This window comes from Oryx dammah, unplaced genomic scaffold (genome assembly GCF_014754425.2).
Source record: "Oryx dammah isolate SB20612 unplaced genomic scaffold, SCBI_Odam_1.1 HiC_scaffold_28, whole genome shotgun sequence".
In the NCBI taxonomy this organism is placed as follows: Eukaryota; Metazoa; Chordata; class Mammalia; order Artiodactyla; family Bovidae; genus Oryx; species Oryx dammah.
In genome coordinates this window covers 14055430-14077881 of record NW_024070212.1, presented here as the reverse complement: position 1 = coordinate 14077881, position 22452 = coordinate 14055430, and the positions used below count along the sequence as shown (strand labels likewise).

Below are 22452 nucleotides of genomic sequence, written 5' to 3'. Positions count from 1 at the left end.
AACTACCCACTTTCTAGGTCATGAAGCCTTTGGTGCTAGATGCCTCATTAACCCTGCATTATGAGATCCTCAGAGCCCTAAGGGAGGAGTGAGCAGCCACCATCGGGCCTTTGGGTGCCTCAGAAGTATGAGCACAGATGGGAAATTTTCTGGGTCTCCCACTGGCCTGATGCTGCCCTAAGAGCGCTGGAGATAAGACTACAGAAAGAATTTTCTCAGCAAAGCCATGGGTGAGAGCCTAATGCAATTGTTTTATTACAAAAAATGTTTAAATCATTAAAAAAAATTTTATTTATTTATTTAGGTCTTAGCTGTGATGCAGGCTCAGTTACCCCAAGGCATGTGAGACCTTAATTCTCTGACCAGGGATCAAAACTGTGTCCCTTGCATTGCAGGGTGGATTCGTAGATACTAGACCAAGAGGCAAGCCCCGAAATCATTTTTTAAATGGAAGTATATTTATTTTTTTTTCCTTTGAAGAAAACTTTTACTTAAGTAATTCACATTCATTGTAGAAAGACATTACAAAATACATAAAACGCAAAAGGAAAAATCATTCTCACTCATAATTTTACCCCTCAGATAAATGTTTTGGTCTGTAGATTCCAAAATTAATAGTGTATATACTATATTGTGGACTTCCCTGGTGGCTCAGACGGTAAAGCGTCTGTCTACAATGCAGGTAGGGATTTTTCCTACTTAGACTGTCATATTTTCTGTGAAAGTGAAGTCTGCTCAGTCGTGTCCGACTCTTCACCACCCCATAGACTGTAGCCTACCAGGCTCCTCTGTCCATGGGATTTTCCAGGCAAGAGTACTGGAGTGGGTTGCCATTTCCTTCTCCAAAAATGGAAGTATATTTAATTGACAATGTTGTGTTAGTTTCGCATGTATAGCAAAATGTGGACTTCCCTGGTGGTCTAGTGGTTAAGACTCCATGCTTCCCGTGCAGGGTGTGGGGGTTTGATTCCTGGTTGGGGAAGGTCCCACATTGCTGAGTAGTGTGGCCAAAAAAACGAGAGAAAGAAGAGAAGATTGTACAACAAAGTGATTCAGTTTTACATACACATACGTATATATAGATAAGAAAATTCAAAGTGTTAGTCGCTCAGTGGTGTCTGACTCTTTGTGACTCCATGGACTGCAGCCCACCAGGCTCTTCTGTCCATGGAATTCTCCAGGCAAGAATACTGGAGTTGGTTGTTTTGTTTAATTGCAAAGTTGTGTCTGACTCTTTGCAACCCCATGGACTTGTAGCCCACCGGACTCCTCTATCCACGGTATTTCCCAGGCAAGAATATTGGAGTGGGTTGCTATTTCCTTCTCCAAGGGATCTTTCTGACCTAGAGATTGAGCTTGGGTCAATCTGCCTTGCAGGCAGATTATATATAAACATATTCTTTTTCAGATTGTTTTCCATTATAGGTTATTACAAGTATTAAATATAGGTCCCTGTACTATACTGGAGAAGGCAATGGCACCCCACTCCAGGACTCTTGCCTGGAAAGTCCCATGGATGGAGAAGCCTGGTAGGCTGCAGTCCGTGGGGTCGCTAAGAGTCAGACACGACTGAGTGACTTCACTTTCACTTTTCACTTTCATGCATTGGAGAAGGAAATGGCAACCCACTCCAGTGATCCTGCCTGGAGAATCCCAGGGACGGGGAAGCCTGGTGGGCTGCCGTCTCTGGGGTCACACAGAGTCGGACACGACTGAAGCAGCAGCAGCAGCCTGTACTATACAGCAGGTCCTTGTTGTTCACAATTGTATTGTTTTTTAAAGACTATGGCTCAGTTGGACGTGGGAGGTCTGAAAGGTTATTCCACTTCAGGGATTTCCCTGTTGGTAGGAGTGGAGAGACCCCACCTTGTGGGTAAGTGAAAAGAGGAATATGAAAGATGGTATCATGTCTCCTATCTGGGAAATCTTGAGCAAGAGGTAAAATCCCTGCTAGGCTTGTTAGACTGGCTGTGACAAGATAGAGGGACAGGGGAATGGCTGAAATGACCTAGAAACTTTCTGGCCTTTTAAACTTTCTTGATAGACAGGTGAGAGGAGGGCCAAAGAGAGAGGTGTGTCTCCTTTTATTCCCCTCCCAATCAACCAACTTCCGCCCAAGCCAGGGATCTGTCACAACTTGAGAGGTGGAAATTCTGGTTTCCCTTGCCCAGAGCTCCCAGTGCGGGCTTTGCCACTATGGGTACCTGGAGGGCCGCACTCCTGGCCCAGCCAGGCTGAGCCTCCCGTCCCCCACCTCTGGGGCCTGGGAGCCCTCCCTTCTTTCTCTTGGATGGCACTCCCTGCCCAAGAGTCTGGATACCTGGGTTCTATGCTGTGACTGGCTCAACGGTACGTGAGATGTGATGGCTGACTGGAGGGGTGGCAGTCCAAGGGGAGGATTATGCAGAGACCAGGGAGACAGATAGCAGCAGCACTAAGACCAGAGAGAGAGGAGGGCAGCTGCAGAGGCTGGGAGACGACCAGCCGCTCCCTGCCCTGGGCCACTTTCTATGCGATGCTAGTAGCCAGCCTAGAGGGCTGGTCTCCCATCTCCTCTCTGCAAGAAGAGGCCTGTAGGCCTCAGAGTCAGAGAACAGAGCAGGCTGATTCAGACCTGGTCTTCTTGTTTGGGTCATCAGAGGGTAGGGCTGAGTACAAGGCCCTGGTTATCAAGAGATCTGAAAGCGCCAGGAGAATCAAGTCTGAAGAACCTATACTGTGAGTGCAGGAAGCTGCTCTCTAGAAAGTCCCGGAGCCAGGACCAGGCAGTGGTTTGGGATCTGGGCTATGGGAGGAGGAAAGGCAAAGAGTAGATAACAAGAAGGACTTCCTTGAGAGTAAGGTGAGGAAAGGCAGAGCCGGGCTATTGGTGCAAAGAGATCATAAGTGATGGGGAACAACTGGACTTCAACCCGGAGGGAGAGTGGGGCAGAGTGAGCCTGTTAGAATGATGGAAGTGAGACTCTCTGAGGGCACGCTGGAGAGGAAACTGGCCCGTTCCCCTAGCATCCCCCCCTGCCATACACACTTCTGCTGCCTGGGGCTCTCTGATTGGTTCCCTGGGGGGATGTGGTAAGGACTGCTCACCCAGAGAGTACCCGGTGCCTGTTTCCCCAGAGACGTCCAGTGACAGCCCCTGGCTGAGCATGGCCCTTCCAGCCCTGGGCCTGGACTCCTGGAGCTTCCTGGGCCTTTTCCTCTTCCAGCTGCTCCCGCTGTTCCTGCCACCGCCGACAACTGCGGGGGGTGAAGGGCAGGGACCCACACCCAGGGTCAAATACTATGCAGGTAAGGGTTTGATGATCAGGAAGTAGGGGATGGCAGCCCCGGGCTGGAGGGGGGGTGGAGGAAGGAAAGAGAGAATGGAAGGAGACGGGTAGGAATTTGGACTTGGAGAAACCACAAGAGATAAGTCATGGAGAGGCAGAGGGCGTCAGGGAGAGAGAGACAGCCAGAAATAGAAATTGAGGCTGAGAAAGGAGTGAATGATGAAACTCACTTGGGGGAGAGACTGAGGACAGGGAGGTGAGGGGAGCAGGAGGCCAGGGGCGATGTGCCTTCTGGTTCTCCAGAGCTGGTGATTTCTCTTTCCCTCCTTCAGTGTCACTGTTATCAAACTGGGCACTTCAAACCCATAACTGCTTCATGCCCTCAAATGCCCCAAGGACATCTGCAGCTTAAGGGAATCCGTGGACCTGGTGACCCAGGACACAAAGTGCACAGATGATGCTGGACCATGCTGTGTCCAATACTGTGGACACCAGGAATATAAGAACCCAGAGTAGCCTGGCTGGGATATGGGCCCTGGGACCCTGTAGGCACAGCTTGACTGGTTTCTTACTGAGGCTGTGGGGGCTGCTGGCTCTCCACCTCCAAGGAAAAGACTCAAGAAAGGACACGGGCCCTGTCGGAGTTGTAGGGGCAGGGTCTCGTGGGCATGGCTGAGTCTTTAACATCTTTCTGGGGCAACGTGGTAAAGGAAATGCATGTTGCCCATCGATGGAAGGGCCTCCCTTGTGTTAGGTGCTGGGATTACAGCATAAACCCTGCCCCCAAAGTGCTGATGGTCCCAGGGGCAGGCAGGTGGGCCATCACACAACCATACTTGAGGGTGATCAGTTCAATGACAGAGGGGTTTATACAGCTCTGGGGAGGCCAGCCTCTCTGGCACCTTGCCCCAACGCCTCTTCGTGGTTGGTACTAATATTCTCTGAGCCTCTGGAGCTAACAGTTGGCTGATCAGTCCTCTAATGCAAAAGTGCAAATGTACTCATGAGAGAGAGTGAGTTTGAGAAGCTCATCTCTGCGCCAGGGGACCTATGTGCCAGGGGACCGGCCACGCACGCCCACCTCTGCCACATCACAGTGATGGGGAGACCTCAGGGAATCTCCCACAGCCAGCCAAAATCCCCAGTCCAGGTGATATCCAGGCGCCTGCAGGAAACTCGAGAAAAACATTTTCTTTCTGTTCCACCTATGGCAGTGGTTCTCGTGGTGGAAATTTCCTGTAGAGGAGGAAGGAAAGTGGGGGTTGGTGACTGGGACAACTGCAACCCACAGTTACTCTGACACATAGTCCTGTCTACCTCTAGCCTTCTTGTCTGTGGCTGCCAACACCTCCCTGTCTGTCTATCTGCTCTCTGCCCTCCCCGCCTGTGAGGATTGACGTGTCCTCCCCAGCCACAGCCCCCTAGGCCTGGAAGAACATCCCTTGTGCCTCGCTTTATTTCCTGTCCCTTTGTCTGTCTCTTGAGTGTGGGCTGCCCTCCGTCTGCCCCAGGCTGTTATTGCCCTGTCTCTGGTTGTCTTTCCTCTCCAATATGAGCTCAGCACCCAGTGCTCCTAGGCTGTCAGCAGGGTCGGGCAAAGCAGGGATCTGCTGCTGAGGAGTGGGTCCGGCTGTGAGGGCTGTGGGGAGCACACTCTGCCAACCCTTTCCTTTCCCTGCTTTTCTCTCAGAAATCAGCTGCTTGCCCACTGCCTTCTCATCACTCACCCCTTCTCACCGCCTCTCAACAGGGGATGGACGCAGAGCTCTTAGCTTCTTCCACCAAAAGGGCCTCCAGGACTTTGACACGCTTCTCCTGAGTGATGATGGAGGCACTCTCTATGTGGGGGCTCGAGAGGCCATTCTGGCCTTGAATATCGAGGATCCTGGGGTGCCAAGGCTGAAGAACATGGTGAGAGGCCAGGGAAAGGGTGAGGGCTGGAAGTGAGGAGGGGGCTGACAGCTGCCCTGTGCCTGGGCTGCCTATGGATGAATAACTACCCAATTTGCTGTTATCTATAATCAGCAACGATTAGCAGTTCTTCATTTTATTTTATTATTTTACTTTACAATACTGTATTGGTTTTGCCATACATTGACATGAATCCACCACGTGTGTACATGAGTTCCCGATTAGCAGTTCTTGGTATAGACATATACATGTATGATTTTTATGACAGACAAGAAACACAACAGTGCCTCACACTTCATGGGTACCATGAATACTGGTTGAATAATACTAATCGCTAAAATGGCTGATATGGAAATTGACAAAGTGAACGTGAAAGTTGCTCAGTCGTGTCCAACTCTTTGCAACCCCGTGGATAGTCCATGGAATTCTCCAGGCAAAAACACTGGAGTGGGTGAAGCAGATCTTCCCAACCCAGGGACTGAACCCAGGTCTCTCGCATTGCAGGCAGATTCTTTCCCAGCTGAGCCACCAGGGAAGCCCAAGAATACTGGAGTGGGTAGCCTATCCCTTCTCAAGGGTCTCCTTCCTGACCCAGGAATCGAACCAGGATCTCCTGCATTAGCAGGTGGATTCTTTACCGGCTGAGCTACCAGGAAAGCCCCAATACTAATGGTTAAAATGACTGATATGGAAATTGACATATGAGAGAAACATTGACTCAAACTATATCAATAATGTGATATCCACCCACTGGAAGAAATCACTGAAGCTTCTGTGTTAAATTATAGTCACCCTACTCACAGGAATAATGTGAGGGAGAAAGGGAGAGGGGAGGAAAAGAGGGAGGGAGGGAGCAAGCAATTACTGAGCATCTCAACACAGTCTGTGTTGCTCAGTGTGTGGTCTGTGGGCCACCTGCACATATGGGATGCGGATTAAAAATACAGTTTTTCTGAGGTGTGAGGAACCGAAAATTTTTAACAATTTCCCCAGGAAGTGTGTTTTGTTTTGTTTCCAGCTGCTGCTTTGTATACCATGCATGGCATTAGGTGCTTTACATACAGAAATCTGTGCCATTGACCAAGATCACTCAACCAGTAAGTGGCTGAGTCTAGGTTCAAGCTCAGGTCTCATTCCATTGACCATGTTCTTACATGGAGCTGTGTCCTCATGAATATCAGTATCATTAGAGTAATAGCTAGGGTCACAAAGTGAGGTTCTTACAGCTTACCAGCATGCAACTAACCATTATGCCTGCTGGTGATTTCACACCAGAGCCAAGGAGGGGGTAGCAGGTCAGAGAACTCAAGATCTCATTCCCTTCATCTCCCCTCTCCCAATGCCCTACTTCAGATACCCTGGCCAGCCAGTGACAGAAAAAAGAGTGAATGTGCCTTTAAGAGGAAGAGCAATGAGGTAAGTAGGGGTGGCGATATTGGGGCTCTGGAAGAGAGCCCTGGTGTCCCCAGGCCATCACTGGATGACCTTAGGTGAGGCAGGCAGCAGAGGACGCTTGTTTGAGTGATGGTGTTCTAGAGGAACATGATCACGTGGCCTGCTGTTCTCTGGGGACTGCCTCAACATTGCCCAGCCCTTCTCCCTACTGGCAAGTGAGGGCACAGTCCTCCAGGGGCCGGGAGTCTGGGGCAAGTGTCCTGGAGGCCTGAACTGTCTTTCCCCCCCAGACACAGTGTTTCAACTTTATTCGTGTCCTGGTATCCTTCAACGCCACCCACCTCTACGCCTGCGGCACATTCGCCTTCAGCCCTGCTTGTACCTTCATTGTGAGTTATCTGGTGCCGGCTCTCAGGCCCCACCTCACCTCCACCCCCAGCTCATCCTCTGCAGCTCTGAAAAACTCTGATGTTGCAGCCCAGGGTCCTTGTGAGCTTCCGAGCTCCAGGTCAATTTTCCTCTGCACCCTCTACCCCTTCCTTCCTCATGTCCCTCCTTTCCTTTCTCTGGCGTTCTGGCCCCCCCAGCCACGTTCCCCCCTCTAGGAACTCCAAGATTCCAAACTGTTGCCCATCTCGGAGGACAGGGTTGTGGAGGGGAAAGGCCAAAGCCCCTTCGACCCCACCCATAAGCACACGGCTGTCATGGCAGGTGAGTGTCGAGTTCCCTGGTCCATCCCGACGACTGCTTTCCCCGGTCACTCTGTGACACAAGGAATCTGACGATTTCCTGAAAGGCAAGAGGACAAAGGGAGGGGAAGCCAGGAGCCTCAGAGCATAAAATCAGAGGGAGTATCAGGTACCCCAACCAGCTGAAGCTGCCACAAGGGAGGTGGGGCAAGATGGATGTGGAGGGATGCACAGAGGTAGGAGGGTCCTGGAAGGGTCCCAGACAGGGAAGAGGCCTGGGAGTCACCATTGTTCAACAAGCAGGCTCTGTATGAACAGCCCCTCTGGTGTGCCAGGCATTGTGCTAGGAAACGTAGGGATTGCAAAGAGGGAATCATGGTGCTGTGCCCTCCTGGACACAAACCATCACTCCCCCCACCCCCTGGCTTCCTGAAGCTGGTGGCCTTTGACTGAGTGGGACCTTGAAAGACAAGTAGATGGGCAGGGAAAGTGTTCCAGGAAGAAAAGGGTAGGCCCTCATGTACAGAAACAAAACAGCCATCCTGGGGGAACAATGAGTGATTCTAACTGGCAAGTGGTTCAGCTGGGTATGGGAGGCAGAAGCCAGAGAAAGGCTGGAAAAATGCCAAAACACTGAAGGCCATAAAGTTGGCCAGTCCCTGTGGGAGAAGGACCTAAGAATGGTGCTCAGGGTGGGCTGTGAGCTGGGCTTTGGGACTCCACGAGAAGGCACAGAACAAACGAAGAAGGCCACAGACTGATGTCAATGCTGACCCCAGTCAGAGGCAGATCTGAGAAGGGCAGGGGCACCCTCCAGCTGACAAGGTCCCCCCTCCTCTCCTCACATTAGACGGGATGCTCTTTTCCGGCACCATGAACAACTTCCTGGGCAGTGAGCCCATCTTGTTGCGCACTCTGGGATCCCAGCCTGTCCTCAAGACTGACAATTTCCTCCGCTGGCTGCAACGTAAGCACAGGTCTGGCCCCCTTCCCCAAGTCCCGGAGACCTGGCACTCTGAATTGCTGTTAATTCACTCAACTCTCATTGGTTGAGGCGTACTACGTGCAAGGTGATACTTCAGGGAAGAAGACAGAGCTCCTGTCCTGGGAAGGTTTCATCTTTTTAAAAAAACTTTAATTTTTAAAAAAGTTTGGTTGCGCTGGGTCTTTGTAGCTGCGCAGGCTTTTTTCCCTCTCGTTGTGGCGAGCGAGGGGCTACCCTCCAGTCGCGTGCAGTGCATGGGCTTCTCATTGTGGTGGCTGCTCTTGTTGGGAAGCACAGGCTCTAGAGCCGGCAGGCTTCAGTAGCTGCAGCGCACGGGCTCGCAGTGGTTGTGAATCTCTCTGGCTCTGGGGCACAGGTTCAGTAGTTGAAGCCCACAGGCTTAGCTGCTGCATGTGGGATCTTCCCTGACAAGGGATCAAACGCTTGTCTCCTGCATTGGCAGGGAAACTCACGAAGCTTTCATCTTATGTAAATAATTAAAGTACCTCCCCTCACCCATGGCCACGCCTCGACCAGCCGTGGATCTGGGGCATAGTACCTCCTGGTCTTCGGAGTCGTTTTCCCAAAGGGGAAACCAGGACACCTAGGTACTCCATCTCTTAGCCTATTTGCCCTTCCCCTGCAGCGGACGCCTCCTTCGTGGCAGCCATCCCTTCCACCCAGGTCGTCTACTTCTTCTTCGAGGAGACAGCCAGCGAGTTTGAGTTCTTCGAGAAGCTTCACATTTCCCGGGTGGCCCAAGTCTGCAAGGTCGACAGCCTGGTGGGAGGCGGGGCTGGCCGTGGAGAAGCCAATGGGGGAGATGGCAGAGGCGGGGCCGGGCGCTTAGGGTCCAATGGGGGTGAGGAGGCGGGTTAGAGGGCGTAGTGACGCGTGGGCAGTGGGGGGACCCTCTGACTCTTAGACTGCGCCCCTAGAATGACGTGGGTGGCGAAAAGTTACTGCAGAAGAAGTGGACCACCTTCCTAAAGGCCCAGCTGCTTTGCACCCAGCCGGAACAACTTCCCTTCAACGTTATCCGTCACGCTGTCCTGCTGGCAGACAATTCTTCCACCGATCCCCAGGTCTACGCAGTCTTTACCTCTCAGTGGTGAGCAGCTAGGCGAGAGCGTGGGGATTGGAAGTGGGACTTGGGGTCAGCCCCTATCTCGCCCCGGCCCGCCAGGGAGGGTAGGAACTGATGTGAGCGAAGCACAAACTCCACACTTCACATATGAAGACATTTGATCATCACCATCTCCCAGGAATTTGACTCACGCCCTTAATGTAGGGCTCAATGTAGATAGGGAAAATAAAGCTCAGAAAGGTTCCTATTAGTTTATGTCCTGCCTGGTTCCAAAAAGGATAGGAGGCAGCTTACAAAAGGCAAACATTAAAATAAAATAAACCTATGAGGAAATGGACATAAAAGGAGAATAAGAGAACCCAGCGATGGAGTCAGCACATTACGGATGTTTATCCCTTATACAGTTGGGGATGCTGGGACACGTGTAGCTGTGAACTTTCTAGTGGTCATAGCATAAAGCGAAACACCATCAACAATATAAGATGAAAATAAAGTCGTTGCTTGGAGACTGAGACTTATTTGTTGTGGTTTGGCTCCCAGAGTGTTCAGGTGTCTGCTGACAGTGTATCAGGTACCAAAGATATCTTTTGTAAGCAGGGTCTGGTATCTGTGGCTTCCGGGACCGAGAATATGGTTTATGCCACAGTCAGGTTAAAAGGAAACAATAGAAACAGAGCGTTTGTCTCCACAGACCAGGGCAGAAGGAGTAAAAATAGTCTTGTAGTTGGGTTCTGTTTGGTTATCTGAGGACCAAGAATACGCTGGACCCCCAGGGAGGAGAGATTCATCTGGAGCCTGTCCGGGAGCTGGCTACATTGCTTCTCCCGTAGAGGCTCAGTCTGGGCAGGCCAGGCGGGAGATGCCCCAGGCCTGAGCCCAAATTAGTTCTCATTAAGGATAACCACACCTCAGATCCTAAAATGGGATAAAGTCTGGGACTCTCCTAGCTCTTACCGCCTCAGCTGGGGACTGACCCAGCCCTTCATACTTCTCCCCTTCTGGGATTTTTCACCAAAAGTGGGCCAAGGTAGGAGGGGGAGTTTCCTGGTATAGCAGAGGTTACAGACGACATCCCCTCTGGCTGTCTCCAGGCACATTGGTGGGACCAGGAGCTCTGCTGTCTGCGCTTTTTCACTCAAGGACATCAAGAATGTCTTTGAGGGGAAGTATAAGGAACTGGACAAAGAGACTTCACGCTGGACTACTTATGAATATCCTGATATCAGTCCACGGCCAGGCAGTGTGAGTATCATCCATGCCACTGAGTAAAGCCCTCCTCCCCCAGACATATAATATGCATGTCAAAGCACCTATCACAGCATGATAGTGCCCCATAAATGCTAGTGCTCCTCACACCCACAAGTCTTGTCTGCTCAGATATTCACCCATTCCCGCTGCCCACATTTCACATCCATGGTGTCCAACCCCATCCTAAACATAGACTAGCACCCCTGCACCCTAGCTAAGTGCACGCCATATACTTGGGTATATCACTAAAAAAAACAAGGGAGCACAGGCTGTGTCAAGGACTTTCTTGGGCCTCTTCATCTGCATTTCTTAGTTAACTTTTGTTTTCGGATTGGAGTTGTATATGTACAACATTCGAAGAAGATTTACATGGTTGGTTACAAACAACAGCCCAGTTTCCTCTCGAGCACTTTTCCCTCTCTAGAGAATCACCTTCAACTCTTTCAGCTGATTCTTTTGATTTTATCCCCAAATCTCAAAATATGTTTATTGCTATTCCTTGATGCTTCCATTGCAGGCAGCATCTATTGAATTCCCATTGTGGATGGTGAAGATTTAACTGTGTCTCCCCATCCCCACCCCCACTCAGCAATGAGCTGGATCGGACTCGCAGCAACTAGCAAGAACCCTTTGTGCATCTCTTTCCAAATCCGAGTTCAGTGACATTACATTGATAGCTTGAAATTAGCCATGATGGGAATAATACATTATGGAAATCAGCAAAATCATCATCCCAGAGCAGCCTTACCAACACACTGCTGTACTCACCTCTTATCTCCCAGCATTGGCTTATAGTCAGTTTGGTCAGGCCAGTATTTATATTCTGATTCATTACTCACAACTGAGCCATGTAGTAGGCCATAATTATTTTCCCTTTTTGCATAATTAAAAAAATTTTCCCTGGGGTTAGTAATTATCTTGATTTTTTTTTTTGCTTTGTTTTCTAAGCTCTTATCTTTAATTCAACCCCAAACTCTACCTCAATTAACTGAATCTCTTTTGAAAACAGACCCATTTGGTAGTCTAAGAGTTTCATTTTCCTGGAAATCCCTTCCATCTGCTTCAGTCTTGACTACATCTTTGTCTCATGTACATCCGGAGCACAGCTGCCATCCTGGAAGCTCGCTTCCTCATCATTCTGGGCATTCCCTTTTCCCCTTTCTTGTGATAATCTGGTGTTTCTTGCATCCCACAACTTCCTATTTTTTCTTTCTTCCACTGTCTTATTTTAGTGGAGGATGGGTGGGTGGGTGCTAAGTTACTTCAGTTGTGTCTGACTCTGTGCGACCCTATGGACTATAGCCTGCCAGGCTCCTCTGTCCATGGGATTCTCCAGGCACTGGAGTGGGTTGCCGTGTCTTCCTCCAGGGGATCTTCCCAACCCAGGGATCAAAACCGTGTCTTTATGTCTCCTACATTGGGAGGTGGGTTCTTTACCACCAGAGCCACCAGGACAGCCTCTGTAAATTCCTGGAAAGGAATACACAGCAGGTAAATTTTTTTGAGACCCTGAATGTCTGAAAATGTCTTCATTCTACATTCGCCTTTGATAGTTTGCCTAGTTGTATCTATTTTAATTCTAGGAAAAGATAATCTTCCTTTCAGACTTGGAAGGCATCCTCTATTATATTCTAGCTTACAGTGCTACTGTTTGAGAAGTCTGAAGCTATTCTGATCCCCAAAGCTTTGAATATCTGTTTTTCCCTCTGAAATCTTGTAGTACCTTTTTTGTGTTGCTGGTTATTTTGAAATTTCATGATATTGTGCCTTGATGGGATCTTGTTCACTTATTGCCTGGGCGTTCACTTTGCCCCCTATTAGGCCTGGAAATTTAGTTCTTTCAGTTCTAAGAAGTTTTCTCGAACTGTTACCTTTTCATTTAATACATATTTTTTAAGGTCACCTGTCACTATTGTAGGCAATGAAGACATAGTAGTGAAGAAAACAAAAAACTCTTTCTTCATGGAGAGGATATTCCACTGTTGGAATGTTTTCTCACTTCTTTCTGAACCCCCTGGATTGGTTGGTCCTATAACTTTTAAAATCCTTTTTAGGAATTTTCCCAAGTCTTTGGTTTTGTTCTACTTTCTAAGAGAGTATCTCAATTTTATCTTCTGATCCTTCTGTCAGATTTTAAATTTATGCTAACATATTTAATTTCCTAGATTTTTTGAGCTTTGTATATGCCTTATGCTGCTGCTGCTGCTAAGTCGCTTCAGTCGTGTCCGACTCTGTGCGACCCCAGAGACGGCAGCCCACCAGGCTCCCCTGTCCCTGGGATTCTCCAGGCAAGAACACTGGAGTGGGTTGCCATTGCCTTCCCCAGTGCGTGAAAGTGTAGTCGCTCAGTCGTGTCCGACTCCTAGCGACCCCATGGACTGCAGCCTACCAGGCTCCTCTGTCCATGGGATTTTGCAGGCAAGAGTACTGGAGTGGGGTGCCATTGCCTTCTCCAATATATCTTATAAATATGTTCTATTATAGAGAATTTTAAACATATAAAAACTGGACAGAATAGTATGCTGCTGCTGCTGCTGCTAAGTCGCTTCAGTCTTGTCCGACTCTTAGCCACCCCATGGACTGCAGCCTACCAGGCTCCTCTGTCCATGGGATTTTGCAGGCAAGAGTACTGGAGTGGGGTGCCATTGCCTTCTCTGACAGAATAGTATATGGACCTCTATACACCCATCAGCCAGCTGCAACTCCTCGCCAATCAGACCACTTCATCTCTACCCCACTCACTTCCCCTCTTATTTTTTGAAGCAAATCCTGGGCATCATTTCATCTGTGTTAGTTTCCTATGGCTGCCATAACAAATTACAACAAACTTGGTGGTGTAAAACAACAGAAATTTATTCTTTCACAATTCTGGAGGCCAAGTGTTTGAAATCAAAGTTGCAGTCAAGGTTGGGTCCTCCTGGAAGCCCTGAGAGAGAATCAGTTCCACGCCTCACTCCTGCCTTGGCTGGGGCGGTCTTTGGTGTTCTCTGGCTTATAGGTACCTCACTCCAGTCTCTGCCTCTGCTGTCACGTTGCCTTATCTCTGCGTATCTCCTCCTCTTCTCTTACGAGTACACTTGTCGTTGGATTTAGAGCCCATTATGATCCAGAATGAGTCATCTTGAGACTTTTAATTATATCTACAAATACCCTTTTGCCAAATAAAGTCACACTCACAGGTTTTCAATGGGCATACCTTTGGGTGGCTACCATCCATCCCATTATCTCATCCATAGTGATTTTAGTATGTATCACCCAAGATAAGGGCTTTGAAAAAAATAATGTATAGTTCCATCATTACACCAAAAAAATAACGCATGCGTGCATGTTTAGTTACTCAGACGTGTCTGACTTTTTGTGATCCCATGGACTGTAGCCCTCTGGGCTCCTCGGGATTTTCCAGGCAAGAATACTGGAGTGGGTTTCCACTCCCTTCTCCAGGGATCGAACCCAGGTTTCCTGCATTGGAGGTGGATTCTTTACCATCTGAGCCAGAACGGAAGCCCCCCACCCTGCCCAAATTAATAATAGTTTCTTTAATATGCAAAAGTATTCAAATTTCTAATAGTCTCATAGATATCATAAGGGTTTTTTTTTTTTTTAATATAGTTTGTTTTTGAAATCAAAATCCAAAGAAGATCTGTAAATTTGGATTGGTTGTTCTTCTCAGTCTCTTTTACTCTATATGTTCCCTTTCCAACTTCTTTCTTTCTCTTACAATTTATTTGTTATATAGAATTTCCCACAGTCTGGGTCTTGATGGTTTTGCATCACTGTGGTGGAGTTTAAGTATTTGCTGTCTGGATCTAGAAACTTGACCATAAAAACTTGCTCTTAAAGTTTGACTTTGGGAAGCAAAATAAAAACTTGTATTTAGTTTGGTCTTCTTTCAGGACATTTATAATCTCTGGCTGCATTCTTTGGAATAAGAACTCCTCTTTTGAAGCATTATGTATGTTCCTGTTTCATGGGTATGCTATCTTCATACTTCTCTCTCTTAAGGTAGTAATGATACTTTGCTGTGAAGTTTTCTCTGAATCATTTGTTTCCTCTTAAGGTTTATTAATTTTTTCCCATGTCACTGTTTTTTTACATCTTTCATGTCTATGGTTTCACTCACATATTTGGTCATCCTTGGCTATCTACTCATAGTTAGGAGGAGGGGGCCTTGAAGCTATGAAAACTCTGCACGCTGGGTGACTTGGCAACTTGAACTCTATGATAACTCCACTGAGAATGGGCTGGCTAGACTGCTTTACTGGAGACCTTCAATATCAGTATCTTTAAGTCTTTCCTTTTGGGCCTTTAGTCAGCTTTCCTGGAGCAGATTCTTCTGGTCTTTTCTCGGAGTGAGGCACTCTGGCTCCTGGGCTCTGGGTCATGGGGAAGAAAGGCTGCGGGTGGGGGGAAAGAGTCTCAGCAGGTGCTGTGTCTACCTGCATTTAATCCCCTGCCTTCATCATGGTGTGTCACCCCTCCGCTGTCCTCCAACCAGAGTCCTCTCTAGAGAATAAGCCTCCAGTCCTGGGCCAGGGTATGGAAGGGACAGTCACTCAGCTGCATGGAGCTGGGAAGAAATCTGCCTGCTTCTTAAATAGATTTTCAAATATAGCCTTTCTTTTGCCCCGTTTCCAGAGGGGAGTGAGGCCACTAATTTATGAACTTCAGAAATTCTACCTTATAAATCAGAATTTAAGCCTGGACTGGCTTAGAAAGATTCTTTTTTCCTGCTAAGTCTTTTCCCTTTTGTTCATTTGCTTTCTAGCTTCCCAAATGTGGCTGCTTTTGCCTCCTCTCATGTTCTCACATGTCTTTAAAAAAAAAAAAATCCCTTTTGGAGGATGTGAGAGTAGGTACATGTGCTCATTCTGGCATCTAAATGAGATACAGATGTTATTACGTCACTTTACAGATAGGAAGTTGCGGCTCATAGAGGTAGGGTAACTTGTCTGAGGACACAGCACGTAGGTAACGCAGCTGTGGCTGGCTTTAAGGCAGTGCTGTTGGAAATGGAGGACAAGAATCGTGACCAGTGATCAGGACACAGGTGCCCCAGAGCCACAATATGCTGTTGTTGGCAGGGCCTTTCGAGAACAGCCGGTCCAACCCCCTCATTTTATGGGTAAGAAAAAGATGGCCCAGAATGGAGAAGGGACTCTCCCCGAGTCGTGCATCCAATTCATGCCAAACCATGATGCAGAATACTCCCTGCTACACCACCCCTTTTTGTGACAGACTGCAGTCCATTACTGACTCTGTGAACATTTATTGGGCCCCAACTGAGTACTAGGTCCTATGCTAAGCCTGGGCCTACAGACACGAGTTCAGGGTGGTCCTTACCTGCAGGGGATCCTCACCCTACTTTCTGCTGGTGGCTGGGCATCCTTGGTGACAGGGATGATGGATAGAAATAATGACTGCTAATGCTTATCAAGTACTTACTTCATGCCAAGTACTGTTCTAATTACTTTTCATGTAATTCGCTTGCATCCTCATAGCAAGTCTGTGCTGTGTTGGTAATAGGCCCATTTCACTGTTAAGGAACCTCAGACATGCTGAATTCAGACGCTGCATTTTAAAGCCAGGCAGTTCCAGAGTGCAGCTTTAATCACAATCCTGAAATGAGGACTGCCAAGAGGGAGGGAGGCAGGCAAAGGAGATTAGCCAAGGGGGAGGGAGGGAGGGAGAGAAGAGGCCACCGGTGGGTTGAAAGGAAGGAGAAAGCTGACCTGATCTGCCTCCTTCCCCTTCAGTGCTCCAAGGGCCCCTCCTCTGATAAAGCCTTGACCTTCATGAAGGACCATTTCCTGATGGATGAGCCAGTGGTGGGGACACCCCTGCTGGTGAAGTCTGGTGTAGAGTACACATGGCTTGCGGTGGAGACAGCCCAGGGCATCGACGGGCAGAGCCATCTGGTCATGTACCTGGGCACCAGTGAGTAGAGGGCTCCAGGGCACCCCTCAAGGGACTGGAGCCAGGGTTGCAACTCAGGTTGAGGAGGGAGACCTTTGAGTTCATTCACTCATGCATTCATTCAACAAATTCTTTTTTTAATTGGATGATAATTGCTTTATAATATTGTGTTAGTTTCTTCTGTACCACAGTGTGAATCAGCTATACGTATACATATAACCCCTCCCTCTTGGACCCCCCACCATCCCACCCCTCTAGGTTATCACGAAGCAGAAAATGTTTATCTGAGCACCTGCGCTGTGCCTGGCACCCAGCTAGCTCTGAAAATCTATTAGGGGAACCAAAGAGCCCCATCCCTAACTTTTCTGAACTTTCAGTGTGGTGGGGTAGAGAAGCATGAAGGGTTTTGGTGACCTTAGCAAGAGCTGTTTATCTTATTTATTTATCTTATGGGGGGAACCATGCTAGAAAGGTGAAGAGTAAGGGAGGATAGAGGAGGAGTGTATAGACTTGGGGAGGGAGAAGATGGGCAGGAAGTAGAGGGAGCTCTTAGGTGAAGGCTTTTGTGTTTTCTATGAAGTAGGAGAACACAAGGTCATGAGTGGTGGGGACTGAGGGATGGAAAGGGCAGATTTGAGAAGAGAGAAGTAGATTCAAATATTCTTTGTGGAAAGAAGGAGAGACGGTCTGTGGGGGGATGGGGAAGATTGCGAAGCATGTGTATTGAGGGCCTGGCTAAGGTGGATGACCTTGAGCTTTAGTCGAAGCAGCCCATCAGGTTCATTCTTTCTTTTAGGACATAAACTGTGCCTATATTGAGTACACAGTCGAGAACGAAACAGACAAAAAGCTAGCTCCTTTTGGAGTGCATGGAGACAGACAATAAACATACTGAAGGAGTCAATTACTTGGCACATTACGAGATCAGAAAATAAATAGAACAGTGTGATGGGGTGGTCAGGAATGCTTGTTGGGCAGGTGGTAATTTTTGAAAGGGTGGTTGGGGTAGACCTCACTGAACTTTGAATAGAGACCCTTGACAGACGTGAGGGAGGCTGGTGATGTGATTTTCTCCAGAAGTGATTGAAAGTCCACATTTCCATGAAGAAAGGGGATAGTTCGGTTCCTCTAGGGCTGGAGTTTGACCAGGCAGTTTCCAAGGAAGGACTGAGGGGCAAGTGATTTCCAGCCATTTACGAGAGCTCCGTCTCCGTGGCAACAGAAGGAAATGGTCTGACAGATCTGTGTCCAGTGCAGACTTCAGAAGGAACTTTCTTTCTTTTTTTGGCTTCAAGGCATGTGGGATCTTAGGTCCCCAAGCAGGGATCAAATCAGCACGCCTTGCATGGAAGCCCAAAGACCTAACCGCTGGGCCAGCAGAGAAGTCCCAGAAGGAACTTTCTGACAGCTGGGGGAGGCCATCTGGAGTCAGAGAGCAAGCATGAGAGGCTAGGTGATTTCAGCTCTCTCTCTCCACAGGCACAGGCTCCCTCCACAAGGCTGTGGTGAGTGGCCACCGCAGTGCTTATCTGGTGGAGGAGATTCAGCTGTTCCCTGACCCTGAACCTGTTCGCAACCTGCAGCTGGCCCCTACCCAGGTGGGAAAGGGCCTGACCCTCAGATGGGGTCTCCAGGGGGGCAGGTCTTGGGTGCTAGGTCCTTACTGGGTGTGGCAGGGTGACTTGACAGGCTTCATCTCTCTTCCAGGGAGCAGTGTTTGCAGGCTTCTCAGGAGGCATCTGGAAGGTTCCTCGAGCCAACTGTAGTGTCTATGAGAGCTGTATGGACTGTGTCCTTGCCCGGGACCCTCACTGTGCCTGGGACCCTGAGTCTCAAACCTGCCGCCTCCTGCCCACCCCCATCCTGTGAGTGCCAGTTACCCAGGGTGTGCTTCTGGGTTCCTTCTTTCCAGGTGCTATGAGGTTGGTGCAAAAGTAATTGCGGTTTAGGGCTGTGAATTTTGTATCATTTTAACTAGGCTCAAACACATCTTTATTAATCAAAATAGGAACTGTTGCAATCAATACATTTTTTGCCAACAAGAAATAAGTTGGTTTATTCCCGAAGCATAAAAATCTGTGCTTCAGGTTTCGATGAACTCTTGGAAACCATTTTCTGCTGGTTGTGGAAGCATTTTCCCTTCAAAAAGTTGCTTGAAGAAGTGGTGGTCGGTTGGCAAGAGGTCAGGTGAATATGGTGGATTTGGCAAAACTTTGCAGCCCAATTCGTTCAGCTTTTGAAGTGTTGGTTGTGTGGCACGTGTTTGAGTGTTGCTGTGGAGAAGGGGCCCTTTCTTTTGAACTGGCTGCAGGTATTGCGGTTTTCAGTGCATCCCATCGATTTGCTGAGCATGCTTCTCAGATGTCCTGGTTTTGCCAGGATTCAGAAAGTTGTAGTGGATCAGACATTTAGTGGTTGGACCAAAAAAGAAGCTCCTAAGCACTTCCCAAAGCCGAACTTGCACCAAAAAAGGTCCTGACCAAACAATGCCCATGACCTCTTCTTGGTGCAGGTTTGGCTCTGGGAAGTGCTTTGGAGCTTCTTCTTGGTCCAACCACTGAGCTGGTAGTCACTGGTTATAGTATACAATCCATTTTTCTTTTCTCATCACACATCACAATCTGATCGAGAAACGGTTTCTTATTGTTGCATAAAATCAGAGGAGACAAAACTTCAAAATGATGATTTTTTTGATTTGTGGGCAGCACATGAGGCATTCACTTATTGAGCTTTTTCATCCTTCCAATTTGCTTCAAATGCCGAATGACCACAGAATGGTCGACATTGAGTTCTTTGGCAACTTTTGGTGTAATTGTAAGAGGACCATCTTCAGTGACCTCTCCACTGATCGTTGTCAACTTTCGGTGGCCGGCCATCGCACTCCTCATCTTCAAGGCTCTTGTCTCCTTTGCAAAACTTCTGGAACCACCATGCACTGTACGTTTGTTAGCAATTCCTGAGCCAAATGCATTGCTGATGTTGCGAGTTGTCTCTGCCGTTTTACGACCCACTTTGAACTCGAGTAAGAAAATTCCTCCAATTTGTAAACATCAAGTAGTAAGTCATTAGCAAAAAACATAAAGCAAAAAATATACATTAAAATGATGTGTAACATAACCACATTTATGAAGAATGTATTCCAATATCAAATGGCAAATTTCGACAATGCAAAAACCGTAATTACATTTTCATCAACCTAATACTAACACATCTCCTCCAAGACAACCCCCGGCCTCTGGGGGCTCCGCCAGGGATGGAGTTGTACCAGGCATTGTTGAGCTGTTTCAGGCCACCCTGGGCTTCTCATCCGCTGATCTCTGTTCTACCTTTTCTCCCGACCCATCTTTCTCCCCACTGCACTTCCCTCTCTTGCTCCCTCCTCTTCCCACTCTTGCCTGTTTCAAGGGATAATTTTTGCTTTCCCTCCTCAGGAAGTCCTGGAAGCAGGACATGAAGCAAGGGAACCCAGAGTGGGCATGTGCCAGTGGCCCCATGGGCAGGAGTCTGGGGCCCAGGAGCCGCCCCCAAATCAGTGAGTGTGGGGCCAGAGAAGGTGCAAAGGCCAGGGAGGACTTCCAGCGGTGGGGACACTCCTGCATCAATTTCTCCCCTCAGCATCTGCCTGGCTTGGGAACTGAATACCCAGAGTTGGAATGGATTTGAATGTCAGCTGTAGGGCAGAGGGATAGGAATTCTAAGCTGGGATTCAGGATTGGGGTTGAAATTGGTTCTGGTGTCAGAGCTGGAGTTAGATGGACTGGGGGTTAGTTTGGGGCCCAGACTGGAGACAGGAAAGGGGTCAGAGTTGAGTTTAGGACTTGAAATAGAAGTTGGAGACGGGAATGGGGCCCCAAATGTTGGGGCCTGCATTCTCCCCTTAACCTTTGGCCCCTTTCCTTCCCCTACAGTTAAAGAAGTCCTGGCTGTCCCCAACTCCATCCTGGAGCTCCCCTGTCCCCAGAGCTCGGCTCTGGCCTCTTACCACTGGAGTCACGGGGTAGAAGCCATCCCAGAGGCCCCTTCCACAGTCTACAATGGATCCCTCTTGCTGCTTCTGCGAGACGGGGCGGGGGGTCTCTATCAGTGCTGGGCCACTGAGAATGACTTCTCATACCCTGTGGTCTCCTATTGGGTGCACAGTCAGGACCAGCCCCTGGCCCTGGACCCCAAACTGGCGGGCATTCCCCGGGAGCGCATGGAGGCCTCGCTGACCAGGGTTGGCGGCGGGGCCGCCCTGGCTGCCCCGAAGTCCTACTGGCCCCACTTCCTCACCGTCACTGTGCTCCTTGCCCTGGTGCTTTCAGGAGCTCTCATCACCTTCCTTGTATCCCCGTTGGGGGCACTCCGAGCCCGGGGCAAAGTCCAAGGCTGTGGGACCCTGCCCCCCAGGGAGAAAGCCCCACTGAGCAGCGAGCAGTGCCTCCAACCCCCCAAGGAAAGCAGGACCTCTGCCAGTGATATGGACGCCGACAACAACCTCCAGGGCACAGAGGTGGCTTAGACTCTGGATACAGGCTGGGGCTGTTGGATAGGGCAGGGCATGCGGCCATTGGCTGGGGAGCCGGGCGCTGCTCCTTCCTGACGAGGCTGAGAGTAGCACCAAAGACCGCTTTCCCCCCACCAGAGGACCTTCTCTGCCATTCTGTGCCACTGATAGCACTCAGTGAGGCTGGGCACAGCAGCCTGGCTCCCCTGTGGAACCTGCTTCTACCAAGCACGTGGCCTCTCTAAGGGGGGCTGCCCCAGACCTGGTCCAGGCCCTGAAAGGAGGACCCAGAGAGGATCCTTCAGTTCTGGGCATCCTGGGACCGTCCAGAGACATACCGCTGCAGAAGACCCTAAACCAGCGAGCGCGTGAGCACACCACACCTGGAGGCTCCACTCTGAAAGCAGCTGCCGCCCTGGACACCAACACTCCCCAGGGGCTCTCCAGGACTCTGCAGGGAGCCGCTCCCTCCAGCTCCCCCATCAGCTCTGCTGGGAGGTCTTTCCTCAAGTCTCACCTCCTTCCATCTTGCTTCAGTTGGGGCACACTTAACCCCTTCTGGCCTGGTTGGAACGGCAGGGGTAATCTGAGCCTTGATCACTCGTTTCCCTGGCTGACCCCTGGACTCTCTTCTCTCCCCTCTCCTCTGTTTTGGAATTCAAAACCTGCTTGTCACAGACAGTTTATTTTTTATTAAAAAGACAAAGCTTGTGACTGGTCTGTTTTTTGTCAGAGCAGAGCACTCCAGCCGGGGACCGTGAGGGGAGCAGGAAGTCTGAGGACATTAGTAGGTTTGTGGGGTGATTGTTCTCTCCAGCTCCAAACCACCCCTTTCTCCCTGCCAGCTCCCTCCCAGCCCCCAAGCAGCCCCACAGCCCTTCCTTCTACTCCAGACACTGCTGGAGAGCACCTCCAACTCTGTCTTTGGGGCCAACTCACATCTGTCCGCTGGCCAGGCAACACCTCATCCATCCCGGACTCCGTGCCGCGGCCCCACGGTTGCTGTCCTCAGCTGTCCCACGCTTCTCGAGACTCCTACTCAGTCCCCCTTCCCCTCGGCAGCAGTTGGTTTCAACCCTTGGAGGACTGAATTTATAGAAAGCCCATGCAGCCACCCCCATCCTGGCCACATCCTTCCTAATATCTGACAAATGCTCTGTGCACACCCCCTTATCACCCTCCCACTCTGCATCCTGCCACGACGTTCGTCCCGTTTCCATCCAAGGCTAACAGGTGACCTGGCCCTTCCATGGGCCATGCCAAGACGCCCCCACTTTACTGCTCCCTCCCTGTTAGTCTCCCTTCTTCCACCCACAAGTGTGCTGGGCATTCTTTGTACCGAAGGGGAAGAAGCAACGATCCTTCCTGCAGCTCCGCACTTTCAGTCTACGCCCTGCACCCTCACTAAACTCTTTCCTGTCGACTACTGAACACCAGGTCGGGTTCATTCTGGCTGTCCCCCCAGCACC

General features: G+C 49.5%; 1 protein-coding gene across 1 annotated transcript; it reads left to right on the top strand.

Annotated features, from left to right (window-relative positions):
* The first annotated feature begins 2134 nt into the window (after window positions 1-2134).
* On the top strand, window positions 2135-21697 carry SEMA4A (semaphorin 4A). The gene is made up of 15 exons (XM_040230293.1): window positions 2135-2349; window positions 3118-3288; window positions 5020-5180; window positions 6534-6596; window positions 6866-6964; window positions 7181-7286; window positions 8115-8231; window positions 8896-9020; window positions 9188-9360; window positions 10428-10578; window positions 16338-16518; window positions 17977-18095; window positions 18205-18362; window positions 19929-20029; window positions 20406-21697. Exons 2-15 carry the CDS (start codon window positions 3147-3149, stop codon window positions 20996-20998), a joined length of 2289 nt encoding a protein of 762 aa, XP_040086227.1. The 5' UTR covers window positions 2135-2349; window positions 3118-3146; the 3' UTR covers window positions 20999-21697.
* The last annotated feature ends 755 nt before the right edge of the window (window positions 21698-22452 follow it).

Bases quoted from the DNA above. Each gene is read 5' to 3' on its own strand.
- SEMA4A (XM_040230293.1), top strand. From the start codon at position 3,147: ATGGCCCTTCCAGCCCTGGGCCTGGACTCCTGGAGCTTCCTGGGCCTT. The intron at 5,181-6,533 runs GTGAGAGGCCAG...GCCCTACTTCAG, and splicing joins TGCCAAGGCTGAAGAACATG to ATACCCTGGCCAGCCAGTGA. The intron at 6,597-6,865 runs GTAAGTAGGGGT...TTTCCCCCCCAG, and splicing joins TTAAGAGGAAGAGCAATGAG to ACACAGTGTTTCAACTTTAT.